Below are 14,483 nucleotides of genomic sequence, written 5' to 3'. Positions count from 1 at the left end.
GCAAGTGAATTGTTCTTAAAATATTGTTCTCATATGAGGGGGGGAAAAAGTGCCACATTTTCCTGTTTAAAAGGATTATGCCATATTTCAATAGTGACTGCTGGGATGGAAGTAAATCTCAGTTTCATTTCTAGAATTCCCTCCTTTTTGATGTAAAAAAATCCTCCTGTCGTTCCAGGGGGCTTTTCTTACTAATAATTTTTCAAAGCTGTTTGAGTTACCTGGGGCAGCTGAGTGGATATTCCATTTTTTAAAATTCTGTGAAATTACATAGTTGACAGAGCACCCCAAATAATTGTGCCTAATGCAGGATGCCTGAGACATGAGCTGAGCTGTGTAGCTATGTGTTCAAGAATCCACAGAGATGGCACATCTTAATAAAAGGCAAAGACAAATAGGTGTCATACTGTATAATTTTGTCATGGGTGCTTAAGCACAAAGCCAATTTCACATATATATATATATATTTATATGTACATAATAGGGAGACCATGCCATCACTTGAATAGCGTGGGACATTGTAGTCAGGTTCTCACAGCAAATTTTCAGTATATCTTTTCAAATAATGTATATTACCAAACTAATTGTTTATTAAAAGAAAAACAGAATGTTTGGGAATTAGGAAGTCAGTTGCATAATCTGTTAATGACAAATCTTTACTGGTAGGGATCATTTAATGGAAAAGTGTTCCTCCACCTTATGATGGCATGACCTTGAAGACATGTAAACATCAGCACATAGAAATATTATATTTGAGAACAGGGCAGCACTAAGCAATTCTTCCAGTTTTAAGCTTTATACTGTTTTCTTTACTTTTTTTTTTTAACTGTTAAATTGGATTTTTTTTATTTGAATCATTTTCCTTAACAAAACCTTACAGCTTTGCTGAGAGTGCCCGAGAGCAATATGAAAAATTGTCCATCATGCACAATAACATGATCAAATTGTATGAAAATTTGGGAGAATACTTCACCTTTGATCCCAAAGCAATAAGCATAGAAGAATTCTTTGGTGATCTGAGCAACTTCAGAACTCTGTTCTTGGTAAGTCCTGTCTGCAAAATTATTATTTTATGTATTTGTATTTCTTCTTTCTCCCAGTTTTAATTGTTTCCTCTTGTCTCTATTTCTCATGTTATATTTAATTTGGTTTTGTTGTATGGCAAGATATAGGATGTTTCCAGGGTTATTTAGGTGTTGGTCACTGATGACTCTCAGCCTCCAGTTTGTGAATTCCAAACTCATCTTTTAACATGATTGAGATGTGGATAATCAGAAAAGTTTTCCTTTTTTAAAAAGCTTGCCTGTTCGTTGATGCAGAACAAACTGGCATGATACTGAAAAATATATTTAAAATCAGAATCTGAATGGATATGTCTACATTCATGTTGTGTTAGATTATGGATGGTGCCTTAATGATGCTGTGATGCTAAGGCTGAGACTTTGAAGGTGAACTCTGTAGTACTGACAGAACTCCTGAAGTTTACTTAAAATATAGCTTATTATATTCCTATTTCCAGTCAAACAGTGTGGTTGATGGCAAGTTATGGGGTTTTTATGAAGGAATTTAGGAATTTCATTTTAAACAGTTAATGTTTTTAATGAGTCTAATGTCATCTTTCCTAATAGCTGTTTGGGATCCATAATTAACTGCACTATAGGAAGTGTACAGGGAAAACAGATGCCTGGAATGTCACATTGGGTCTCTAGAGAATTTTAGCATCACTTGGAAATACCACCATTTACCATGCAGCTGTGGCTCACTGATCTGTCTGTTGCCAGTAGATGGGTTGATTTATCATGTAATCCTGAGGACTTTCATTTTCAGAGTGATCAAAACTTTTACTGCAATGTATTGGCTGAAATTCTTTCTTTTTTTTCTCCATAAGCTAATGACCTCTTCTTTTATAATTACTAAATATGCCAACCCATCTCCATGAAGACTTCTTAGAAACAGGAATAGTTGTCATGAGGTATTTCTGGGCATTTACTTTTTTTACAAATTTAAAGCTTATATTTTCAAAGGTAGATATCTGAATTTGGAAATCTACTTTATTGTAACTACTTGAAATAGACTTCAGACTAGCAGTTTCCAAATATTTGATGAAAATCTGTCCTCAAACATATGTATTTAAACTGCAGTGAAGGTGATAGGAGGTAGAAGGCAAGTGTGTTTTCTAGAAGGATTGGAATGAAAGTACTTGCAATTGCACTTTTATTTTTCCTTCTTTTGACTTCTTAAAGGTCTGGCTGGTGGCCTGTTGCTCTTTAATGATTATTATGGAATATCAAGGTAGAATTCTTGTAAGAAATTCATATATTGCTTTGGAGTGACTGAGTAGTACCAAGGGTTTTCATTGGGTAAATATGAGAAATTAAATGTGAAGTGCAATAACTTCTAATAAAGAGGCTGGAATATTTTTGTTGACTTGTCAAATGAAGCAAAAGCAGAAAATAACCTAGTTAACCTATAGTTAACTATATCCATCTGATGCTGTCATCTTTGAAATTTTAGTGTCATATCTTCTAAACCCCTTTTTAAAGTAGTTAATAAATAGGGGAATTAGCTTAGACCATAGGTTTGATGCATACTAATTCAAATAGTAATGCTTCAACATTAAAAAGTGAAATCTGAGGCTTACGTAGCTTAAGGAAACACTCTCTTTTTCTTGGCCTCTTTTGTGCTTCAGTCAATTCACTTGTTCAGATATATGCAGCAGTAGTAGTAATTGTAATTAGGTCTTTTGAGAATTTCTCGACTTATTTTATCCACTAGAGCTGAACCTTGTAGACTTTAGTGGCATAAAGATTCTTGTTTAGGGATTTATTTTTTTCCAGGCACTTGAGAAAGGCCTAGGGCAAGCATTAGAAGTTCACAGCACAGTAATTTTTTTCTTCTTTTTTTTCTGTAAGGAAAAAGAATACTGAAAAAACTTTGGTTTTCTGCAGCATTTTGATGCCGTATATCAAATGGGAAATAATGTCCATTTTTGATTGCTTAAAGTAAAAAATATATTCTAACTGCTTGCCTTTTGCAAGGTGAAGAGAAACAGTCTTCAATAAAAGCATCTCCATATGGTGTAAGCATTCGGAGGCTGTTAGGCTGAATGACAAGGTGCAGAGTATATGAAAAAAAAAAAATCCAGAACAGTCAATGTTGTTTTTTTCATCTTTCATTCTTCTGATCAAAGGGTATCAGTAATATAGTGCTACTCCTTTGGGTCCACTAGTTTCTCTTCAATTTATTTTTCAACAAAGTTTTCCGTATAAATAAGTTGTTCTGCTATCCCTAAATAACAGGAGAAAAGAAAAAAGTAGGCAGTGGGGTGATACAGTAGCTGAACTTTCTCAATTTCTCTGTAAGACATATTGATTGCTATTCGAACACTTCCTATACTTTTCTTAGCAACACACAATTACCTCAGAAACTGTCTTGTAGAGACTTTTTTGTTTACTTTGCGTCATTAAAAATGTCCAGATCCAAAGTTTCCAGTTGGGTACCAAATTAATGTTTTATACTTAGTTGTTAGCAACATCCATCTACCTTTGTGTAAGAGAGTAAGTAGTTTTTTTGGCTGTTCTGTGATGTTGGGAGGACAAAAAAAAGCACTGTGTAGTTAGGAATTCAGTCTTAAGTTATACCATCATATGTCTGCAAATAAAGAAATAAACTTAAAGCACCTCTGACCAGTAATGTAAGCAAAAACTTTGTGAGCTTTTTCAGTTCATTGAGCTGCAATATATTGAGTCAACCTAGACATGCAGATACAGGACACAGAGTTTATTTATTCATGTCATCTTTTATATCTGCTCCTATTTTCTCCCCAGACTTCTCTAACCATTTTTGCAAGAAACAGAATTAGAGTCAAGGGTGTAGTGAGACAATGAAATAGTTTGCATTGCTTTACTTCTCCACCTCTTAGAGTTGAAAAACTTATCCCTCCTGGTCCCTCATGGCTGTACTGCTTCTTGCTCAGTCTTGTGTTTTTGGTTTTTTGTTGTTGTTGGGGATGTTTGTTGGGTTTTTATCTCCCCCTAAGATTATATAGAATATATCAACTTCTGAAGTGAGTTTTTAACCAGATTTTTTCCTGTTATTTGTGTCACTTCTGTCAGTATTTACTTCTTTGATTTTGTGCTTAAGTATGTCTCAATAACCTCATTGTATTCAAGACATATCATGAGAAATAAGTAAAGCAGTGCAACATGACTTTCTTTGCAAATAGAACACAATTCAAAATCAAGCCTGGAGGGAATAAAAGAAAGGTGTATTCATTCTTCTCTCAGAGCTGATAATTACAGAGAAACTGAATCAGAAGTGGCAGGAAGTTTTGCTGTTATTTTTGTTGTTGTTTTAGGTTTAGGGATCTTTTATCCTTTGGGGTTTTTTTATTTTATATTTTTTTCCCCTCATTGGGAGTCAAAATAGTACATCCATTAATAGCAATTAATCCAAGTAGTAATATGCCTTTTACATTTAGGACTATTTTGAAGAGGAAATGTTGTGGTTTTTTTATATATTTCATTGCCTTAGCCCTTCCTTCCATTGAAAGTAAACAGAAATTTTTATTGTCCTTGAGGAAAATAGCAACTTGATGCATTTTGGTTTGATATAGTTTCAGGCTCTTATGAAATAATGATTAATCATTTGCCTGAGGAAAGATGCCAGTTTGCTCTTTGCTGGTTTCGTTCTTCACTTTAACCTGCTGTCTCAGAGTCGCTATCAAGTTATCTGGAATATTTTTAATATTTCACTTTCTAAATGTCTTTCTGTTGATGCTAGAGTACTTAAAAATATCCACAAAATCTGTCATACACCTGTATTGCAAATGGACATAAACTTCCTTTAAATAACACCGTGTGCCTCATGGAAGTTGTATGAAATCTATACTTCAGCTTTAGATGGGAATTGTTTGCTGTGCATGCTCTCTCTTTAAGGAAGGTATTCTTAAAGTTGAATTTTTAGTCTAAAAACCCCATGTTGTAATAATGTCTTGAAGAATAGCTGGGTAAAATTTGAAGCAGTAGCAACAGCCATTTATTGGCACAGCTGTTAAGAAATGCAGAGAAGCTTTTTCCTTCAGTGAAATGATGTGGTTTTTTATAACTGGGAGACAGTTTTGTCAGTAGTGACTGCTTCCCTTGGCTAGAAAATGTTTGTTTAAATGCAGCTCTTTGAATAAGGAATTAAATCTCTAAATTACATTATAAATGTACTGAGGGAGAAAGGGTTGTATTCCAGTATAGTTCAATATTTAAGCAGATGTGAATAACTCATCAACTGGCAGTATGAGTGATGGGTTCTTGTAAGAGACCTATGAAATAAACTGCCCTTTTGTATCAGCACTGACTATTGATTGATGGTTACTGTGTGGCTGGGATCTCTTACAGTAACCCTGTAATACAAAATCCAGACAGTGAAAACCCCCCTAAAATGATAAGGCATATTAAATGATCAGTAAACTAACACTTTTTATTGGGTGACCATTACCCTGATCTTTCAAAATTTGGTAAGATTGATGTGCTGCACCAGACCAGAAATAAAACAAGTTCTGTTGCTTTCCTAAGAAAAAACTTTGAGCACAGTGAATTCATCATCTTGAGTATAAATGTACCTGTAAGACCTTTCCTTCTTTCTAATATTTGTTGGCTTGTTACTTCCTTCAAAGTAAATTTCAAGCTCCGTGACTTCAGGAACATTTTTTTCTGTTGCGTTTTTTGAAATGTCCCTTGAAAATGGCAGGTCATTGGCTACAATAATATAAATCAATATGCAATACATAAATTAATACAAAATAAACATAATTTACTATGATATACAATATATGGTCAAGCTAAATTTCCAGCTTTCAAACTCATAAAGTGAGTTTGAAATTCAGGAGTGCTTTAAAAGAAAGGCTGTATTTATATTTTGGTCTCCCTAGTTATTTGTCTGGGATTTCAGACAAATTCCCTTCTGCCTGAAAAGTAACAGTTCTTTAATGTAGTCTGAAAGATAACAGTTTCTAGCTAGGGGAAAGCTGTGAAAAAAAGAAAGAATAATGAGCAAGAAGTACTTTCTCCAGTGAAATTTCCCAAGAGGTAATATTAAAAAATGAAACTTTGTGCTTATTAACATGCACTACATAGTGATCCCTTCCTCACCCCCCAAAACCACACCGAGTTGCTTTTGTAAATTCTCTAAATTCCCATCTAAATGTACACCCACCTAGTGCTGAGGGTAATTTGTTTTTTTTTTTAATAATGATATTGAACAAATCAGGAATTAGTTGTATATAAGGAAAGATTGTAATGGACTCAGAAGCAAATACACATAGAAGTGGTAACTCATCAGCTTTATTAACAAGCTGGTAATACTGCTAAATAAGCAGCTACTCTGTTCCTGTCATAAATGGTAAGAGTGACATTTCTCTGGGAAGTTATCTAAAAGATATAAAAAGAAATGAAAATAAGAAGAAATTAAACAATTACATAACACTGCCTTTCAAGCAGTTAAAGGTAAGCAGGTGTAGAAGTAACAGGCAGTATGGATGAGGTTAGGATTTTCTTCCTAGAATAACTTTTCTGTGGTGAGGTGATTAATTTCTCTTGTGGCTCTGTTAAAAGCAATAGTCATATTTCACTGTAGTGATGACTTTGATTAAGTAATGTTTTCAGAAGTAAGGTAGCAAAAACATGGTCTAGGTGAACCAATGAAGTTTCCTAATCCTGAAAAGAACCAGGATGACAAACTTACCTTTAGAATTTTTGATCTGATGGTTTTCAACAGACTCTCCATTCAGTGCTGATGGCAACGAGTCCAACAGAGTAATCTCATTATTCCCAGACTTTGTCTTGCAAGTTTATAATATTTAAATGTGAATTTTGAATTCTCATTCCACTCTGCAAGCCAGGCATAGTTTGTGATTTTTACCATCACAGTACTGAAGATGTGAATCTTACCCAGATGTTGAAAACCTCTTATAAAGCAGTAGACTTTATTACCTGCTCCAAGTGACCCCCTTTGGTGTGATTCTAAATCTAAAAGAGCCCCTTCCATTGAATATGCTTACAGGCTACAGATGCTTACATCTGCACCTTATTTCTAAAAAGCTGTTATGAGTGAGAAGAAACCATAATTCTTTCTCCACAAGGATCTTTCATAAAGTCGTAGCCTCATCATTCTGTTTGTTCATATGTATCATATTAAGATAATTTGATAATTTGAATCTATGTTTGTCTTAATTGTGATTTCAGATTGATCGCTGCATTATTGCATCTTCAATTAGCTTGCTGATGTTGTAGGAAATTACAGCTCATTCACTCCCTTAAGTTCATATTTGCTTGCTTATCACGTGTAAGAAAACCCAAAGCAAGCTAATAGAATTGGTTTATACTGTCAAAATATAGTATGAAATATGAAGTGGAAGGTGTAAGAAACCTCGAGAAAAAAACTGCAGATGAATAAGTGTATCCCTTCGATCTTGGGGTCTTTTTTTTTTTTTTTTTTTTTTTAATTTTCACATTTTTAGTTTATTTTGAGTGTAATGCCACATAACCTCTCACTTTTTTCTGATACTCTATCAGCCTTGTTTGGGAGGGGGGGATACAAAATCTGGCCAGAAACTTTGAAACGCATCGTATTCAAGGTCCAAACCCCAACTTTTTTTACTCGATTTAGGCTTTTGTAGGAATAGATTTACCTAAGGAAAGGTTAATTTTAGTAGTTATTCAAACGTATACTGTTAAGTAATGAAAACATGCAATGTACTTTTCCATTGGTAGCCCTAAACTTTGTTCAATAAACACTTAAAGCCTTTTCTACCTTACCCTGCAAGGTTTGTAGGTGGTTTTGCAACATAGCTGATGAGCCAGCAGCAAACCCCTTCCCCCTGCCTGAATATGCACCAGCAGCCACACTTGCCAGAAATCTTAATCTGTGCTGGCATGCCGAAGACATTTCATGTCAGATGTAAGGTCCCTGATGCATGAACCATGGGGCAGTAGCCCAAGCATTATCTTTTCTCCTTACTGTTTCATGACCACCCATCAGAAAATTCAGTTTGTCTGCTCTTGTTTAATACCAGTTCATTGCATCTCTCCTTCCATTATTTTCACCAGGATAACAATGCTTTTGAATATGTTTTCTTCCAAGGAGCACTCATGAAAGATCCTTCCTGTCCATCTAAACCAATTGCTCAGTCTGTTGTATTTTAAGTTTATGTCTGTAGATTAACTACCAGTTAATCTGGGTTCCTTGTTCCTAATGAATTATGACTGAAAAAGGTATATATCTTTTTTTTTTCCACTGAAACTTCAGTTCACATATTTTGCAGTTGCAAGGCAAATTTAGGGAATGCCTGAGGGATCACAGGCAGCCTTCAGTGTTGGTGCACGACCACTTTGTAGCCAACTACATCTTTAATATCCAGGGAGACTTGTGCTTTAGTTTGTTTTTCTTCTTCGTTTTAATAATTTACCTCTGAGAGTCTGTTTACAACCATGCTGGTGTATGAGTATCTGTTTGTCTGTCAGAACTTAAGGTATGTACAGAATGCAAGAAAGACATTAATTTTTTATTTGCTTCATGAGGGAACCTGAATACAAGGGCCTTACTGCAATAAATCCTGATAATCACAAGGGGAACATCAAGCTCTGTGCCCTTTAAAAGAGATAATAATTCCTTGCAAAATCTGTTTTTCTGCTAGGAGACACAACAATTTGGTTTTCTTTTTATTTTATTTGTATATGTTTTTATTTAAAACCAAAACACACTCAAACTTTCAGGTTTCATTTGCAGTGGTATTGGCAAAAGTGCATGGGGTTATGCACCATCCAAAAATACTGAGGGCTGTGAATCAAAAAAAGGAGTTAGGTGTATTAAAATATTCCTGTTGAGATTCACTTGAAAATTATTTGAGTTTTTGTGTGCACTTAAGCATTTTAAAAATAAAGTATCTATATGAATACTTTTCAAAATGTATTCCAGAACATTGGGTAGTCTTTAATTTTTAACTCTGGATTGCTTCTTGCTTTGTGATGTTTGTCTGATTTGTTTTGTAACTGTAACATTAGATTGGTTTTATCCTTTAATTGGGGAATAAAAATAATTTGTGTAGTGTAAATCTGTGAACACCAGTATGCACTTTGTCACTGTTGAGCTACATTGCAGTAAAAAAATTCTCACCCCACCCTTTCAAAAAGCAATGCCAATAATAGAGCTATTTTTTCAGTATTTAAACTGATCTCTACCTTTTTAAGTAGTTTAGCCTCCAAACCAACACAGAAAGGGTATAACTGCCATGTATTTGATGTTTAAAAATAACCTGATAACACAAAGTATCTCTGTTCCATATTAAAGTCCAGTGAAACCCAGGAGTTTGGAAGAGAATAGTTATAGAGAAGCATAAAAGTGCCCAGGAGAAAAGGGGTGAAAGCATGAGATTGTGTCCAGATTTCTTTTAAATCAAGGCTCAAATAACACTGCAGTGAGCAAGGTGCAGAATCACATGGCCTTCATATTAGAAATTGTTAGGTTTGTCTACAGTCTAAAGATCTAGAAAGTAAGAAAATAGTAAATAATGAAGTAATCAAAGCCACGTGACAGAGAAAACCCTTTGCAGTAGGACTGGAGAAAAGGAAACTTAAAAGATTGGTGGTATAATTCAGGGAGAACAAATGCTGATTATTTTACTTTAATTTTTTTTAGCTATTAGCATGTAACCTGAAAGCAACTGGAAGCATGTTCTTGCAAGTTAGTTATTTATCAAACTGACTATATTTAAGGTAGTAAATGCCATAAGAAATAAGAAATACGAAATGGTTAAGAGTCAGACTGCCTGATGGAGAGTTAGTAACAAACAAGTACATTCCAGGTGGTTTGGTTCTGAGATACTTCATGAAGGATAGGGACTGCATACACTGAGCAATAGTGATGATTTTTTTTGTCACAATATCACTTGTTTTAATTGTATGTAGTTGAATAGAAGATATTTTACATTTCAAGGAATATGGCATAAAATTAGTTGGATGGGTAGGAGATGGAAGAGAATTGGTGATGGGAGGAAAAAAAATCCACAAAATACTAGAAATACTAGAGCTGTTACCAAGCAGTTATTAGGCTGCTACAGCAAAGCTAAGTTCAGGGAAGATACTTCTTTTTTTTCCTCTAGAATTATGAAAATGCTCCTGAAGTTGTATTTGGGCAGTGCTAGATTGCACTGCTAATTCTGAATCTAGGGACCAAGAGTCCCAAGAGGTGTGTTGGTGTGATGCCCTCCTGCGCTGATTCTCTTTTGTCTTGCAAAGTGATTGGTTTGGCCACTGCAGAAAGTTCCAGGCATTGTTAATGCCTCTGCTGAAACCTTACCTGTAGTAGCAATGGGTTGTTCAGGAAAAGCTTTGGTATTTTAAATGAGCACTCAGTGGATTTTTACTTTCTGTCACTGACTCTTCCTTTTTCATCTCTGGAAAGAGTCTGTAGGGGAAGATACTCTGAAAGCATTTGCATCCTGGAAGAAAAAACTAGGAAATGTACTTTTATTAGAAATAATGGACAGGCCTGTCTGACCTCTTTGTGTTTCCTCAGCTGTGTGTGTTGGAATGGTGAGGTTTGGTTATTTTGGTTTGCATGGGTATATGAATGGTTAGGAAGGGATGGGTTTAGGTAGATAGAGGCACTCACACTGTTACCAGTATTTTGTTTTCTTACTGTTCGTCAGGAAAATTAAGCTTCTATTTTGAATGGCTTTTGTTTGATTCATCATTGGGAACCAGGGTATTATATGACCAGCAATCTGTATTTTTGTGTAATATCCCTGCAGCTAGGACTTGCAGAGTCTGGTGTAGTCTTCCTGTTAGGAAAAGTCAGAGAATCTATAATCTAATCCTAGTATGTCAGTGGCTAGTGGGCTACTGGTTCAGCCATGACATTTCTTATTTGCTTTTGCTCATAAGATTGTGGGCATTTACTTTCATTACAGCCTATGAAGTTGCAGTAAAATAAAATCTCTGTCAACTGTGATTGAATGTGCAGAGAAAGAACTGTCCAGAACCAGAAAGGATAAAACATTGATTTTTCTCCTTTAATTCTCTTGTCTCTTTCCTGAAAGAAGAGGTGTTTCTCAGTGCAATTGGTTATGTGATGGTACAGCAAATGGAGCTCTTGGTCCAATTTTTAAGTGTGTCCACAAGTAACATCAGTGGTTACTGTGGTTTCCAGCTTCCCTGCCCGAAAATATCAGCTGTTTAAAGCAGGCTATATGTACTATTTGACCTCAGTAAACTCTTGAAATCGTATATACACACTGAACAGTGCTGTCCCTTGCTTGAGTGAATATTCTGTATTTATTTGGGAATCTTGGGTTACTGGATACTGATACAATTTAAATCTTAACACTTAAAGTTGCTTTATCTAGGATTTTCTTTTGGAAGTGACAGTCATTGTCCCTACTTCCTTCCTGGCAAGTACACAGTAAGGTGAAGAGTTATCTTCATTTACAAGCATTTGAAATTTCATTTCTGAGGCATATATAGAGCTGTGTAGTGAGCCTTGGATATTTACAGAGCAATTCATAAATAAATAATCTCTGTGAACGTGTGTGATTTTCCTAGTTTTTAAGGTATGATAAAATTGTGTAGGAAAAGCATTTATCATATGTCCTATGCTAAGTAAGAATTGACTGTTCAGCTCTTTAAGCTGAAACATCAGTAATGAACACATGCCATGTTATTTCTGGACTTTTTTTTTTTTTAATCCATTTTCTTCTTTACTATTATTGCTACTTGTAGGATATAATGTGTTGGGACTCCCAAGATTGCCTGGAGCCCAAGACCTACAGTACTTAAAGGCAGAGGATGTTAGTATGCTGTGAGCTGGAGAGGAAAGGGAGCAATAAATTTGTAGCTGTTGTGAATATAAATAAGAAAATTATCCCAAACATTTATCATGCCTGGCTATGACATTAGGTGAAATTCCATCCTGATGGATTTCAGTGAATTTCTTCATGAGAAATAGATCTTAAGAAAGGCAAAACTAAGGAGAAATTTAGGATCTTGGGAAACAGCTTAAGGGAATTCCAGTATTTCTCTTTTTTTGAGAGAGAACAGGCAATGTGAAAGGAGTTATGAAGGTATTTGTGAAAAGAAGTGATGATGAAGTGTGATGAGTTAACATATCTGGGTGCTGGCAGAGGGGGGCTGCAGAGGTTCCAGCTGGTCCTGCATCTCCAGCCCTCCTGCATTGCTGAGGGGATGTGGGGAGGGAATCAAGGAACTGGGAACGCAGGAGTGAAGCTGAGCCTGAGAGGAAGGAGGTGGGGGGGCCACCGGTGTTTTGGGTTTGTTTTTTACCATCCAACATTATTTTAATTGGCAATAAATTAAACTTCCTCAAGTGTTTTCCTATGGCAGTAACGGGTGAGTGATCTCCCTGTCTTCAGACTAATTCATGAGCTTGTTGTCTCCTCATCCTGTTGAGGAGGGTGAGTGATGAGAGGTGTCTCCATGGGTCTCTGGCAACCAGCCAAGGTCTACCCACCACAGCAAGAAATCAGATTAATCTTTGGCAAAGAAGGATATCTTCTAGACTGGATGGAGGCAAGATCTTTGGAAGTGGTTGTTTGGGGTTTGTTGGGTTGTGAGGTTGGTTTTTTTTAATCCATGGGTGTTCTCTTATTTTTCTAGTTTTCATTTTGGCAGCTTGTGTAACCTGTTAACTCGGAGACTTTAGATTTAGAGTCCTAATCTATAAATTCACCTATTTTCCATTACCTTTGGTTTTGTGGTTTGTGTATTTAAGTGGTCCGGTCTGCTTCGGATAGTTAAAAAAAAATCTGAGGAATTGTGGCTAAAATTTTAGTAACTGAGTTTAAATTACTTTTAATGGAAGTCAAATTATCCCTTCAAAATTTCTGAAAATTCTTGAGATATTGGGTGCTCGTCCCTGGTTCCCCACACCACTCCCACACTGTTGTATGTAAATACAATATCTGTGCAGACAAGGTTATTTTTATTGTTCTTTCAAGTTTTCCTCAGTTTATAGACACCCACATTCATTTTATCTAACACAGGAGGCATTAAAAGAAAACAACAAAAGAAGAGAAATGGAGGAGAAAACAAAGAGAGCCAAACTGGCAAAAGAGAAGGCTGAAAGGGAGAAACTGGAGCGACAGAAGAAGAAGCAGCAATTGATTGATATGAACAAAGGTAAGGCATCATTTTTAGTAGAGAGATTTGTTAAAGGAAAAAGAAGGTAAGGAGTAACAAACTGAAGGCGATTCCTCATCAACATGAAAAATATTTGCTGTCTGTTTTGAAAGGTGAAAAAAAAAGATTAACTTTTTCTGTGGAATTTCTGTTCTGTTTTAGTCTACGTGTTTGTATGTCTGGATCTGCCACTTAATATGTGTGATGTTCTTTTCAAGGCATTTTGTTGTGAATTACTGGCTTGTTTTCATTTGTAGCAGTTAATTGATTTTTTTTTTTTTTTTTTTTTTTTTTTTTTTTTGGTAAGGCTTTACTTCCAAGAAGTAGTATCTTACTTGCTTTGTTGTTAATTTAGCTCCATAAACATCTCTATAATCAAGAAAGTGTGGCAATTAATGTCTTTATTTTGTGGCTTGGAGGCTCCATGTTATAACGAATGCTCTCCCAATAGTACTGTTAGAAGCAGGAAAATCTGGTTGAGATTGGAGCCTGAGTACAGAGTGACATTTTGACATGATAAAAAAAGCAATATGTTGAGCTTGTCAGCTGTGAGAATATTGTATTTTGCATGAGGTCACCCTAGGAGAAAGGAAGGTAAAAAAAGCAAGAGGAATCTGGTAGTCCTGATAATGGTGCCTTACAGATTTTCAGGTTGTAAAATAAGGGCTTTATTCTTTAGTTCTGAATCCATGTTTTTAGTAATCTACTGATCTGATTCTGCCGTAAAACACGGGTCCATTCTACCCACTTAATAGTCTTAACAGCTGCATATTCATGGAAAAATGCTGCTTGTCATTTGGTTATGATGAGTTCCATGGAAGCTGTGATGTCAGGAGAGCAGACTTTGGTCTCTGCAGGGATCTGCTTGGTAGACTACCATGGGATAAATATTTTTTCCAGTACTTAAATATACTGAAATACCCTTTTCACATAGTACAGCTCTATAGCCATGCTAGGAGGCAGGGGAATTGCCAGTGGATTCCACAACATTGATACTCAATTAACTGTTTTTGTCAAGTAACATTTTTTCTTATACATCTACTTCTGTGTGCTCATTGCTGCTTATAGAAATAGTTTGCAATTTTGTCTTAAGTGAATGTGAAGCCGCAGACTCAGAGCAATGAGGCAGATGTCCTCTCAAGCTGTCATTTTGACAAGGTGATTTTCACCCAAAGGGTGTTTTAAGCTGAAGTTTTCTGTTATTTCTTTGGCTATATCTTCAAGAAAAAAAAATTAATACATTGCTACAGCCTTTCGGGTCAGAGCAATAGGGTTTCCTACATGTTCCATCTATTTAGT

General features: G+C 35.6%; 1 protein-coding gene across 5 annotated transcripts in view; it reads left to right on the top strand.

Moving 5' to 3' along the window:
* Positions 1-14,483, top strand: part of DIAPH2 (diaphanous related formin 2) — a 204,941-nt gene that overhangs the window by 122,982 nt on the left and 67,476 nt on the right. For all 5 annotated transcript variants that reach the window (XM_030448826.1, XM_030448825.1, XM_030448824.1 and 2 more), the window contains 2 exons: positions 879-1,043; positions 13,049-13,184. In XM_030448826.1, the coding sequence (XP_030304686.1) occupies positions 879-1,043; positions 13,049-13,184 (301 nt within the window). The remainder of the gene's footprint in view (positions 1-878; positions 1,044-13,048; positions 13,185-14,483) is intronic.

This window comes from Calypte anna, chromosome 4 (genome assembly GCF_003957555.1).
Source record: "Calypte anna isolate BGI_N300 chromosome 4, bCalAnn1_v1.p, whole genome shotgun sequence".
Classification (NCBI taxonomy): Eukaryota; Metazoa; Chordata; class Aves; order Apodiformes; family Trochilidae; genus Calypte; species Calypte anna.
The sequence above is the reverse complement of the archived record's forward strand: the minus strand, read 5'-3'. Positions and strand labels throughout refer to the sequence as shown.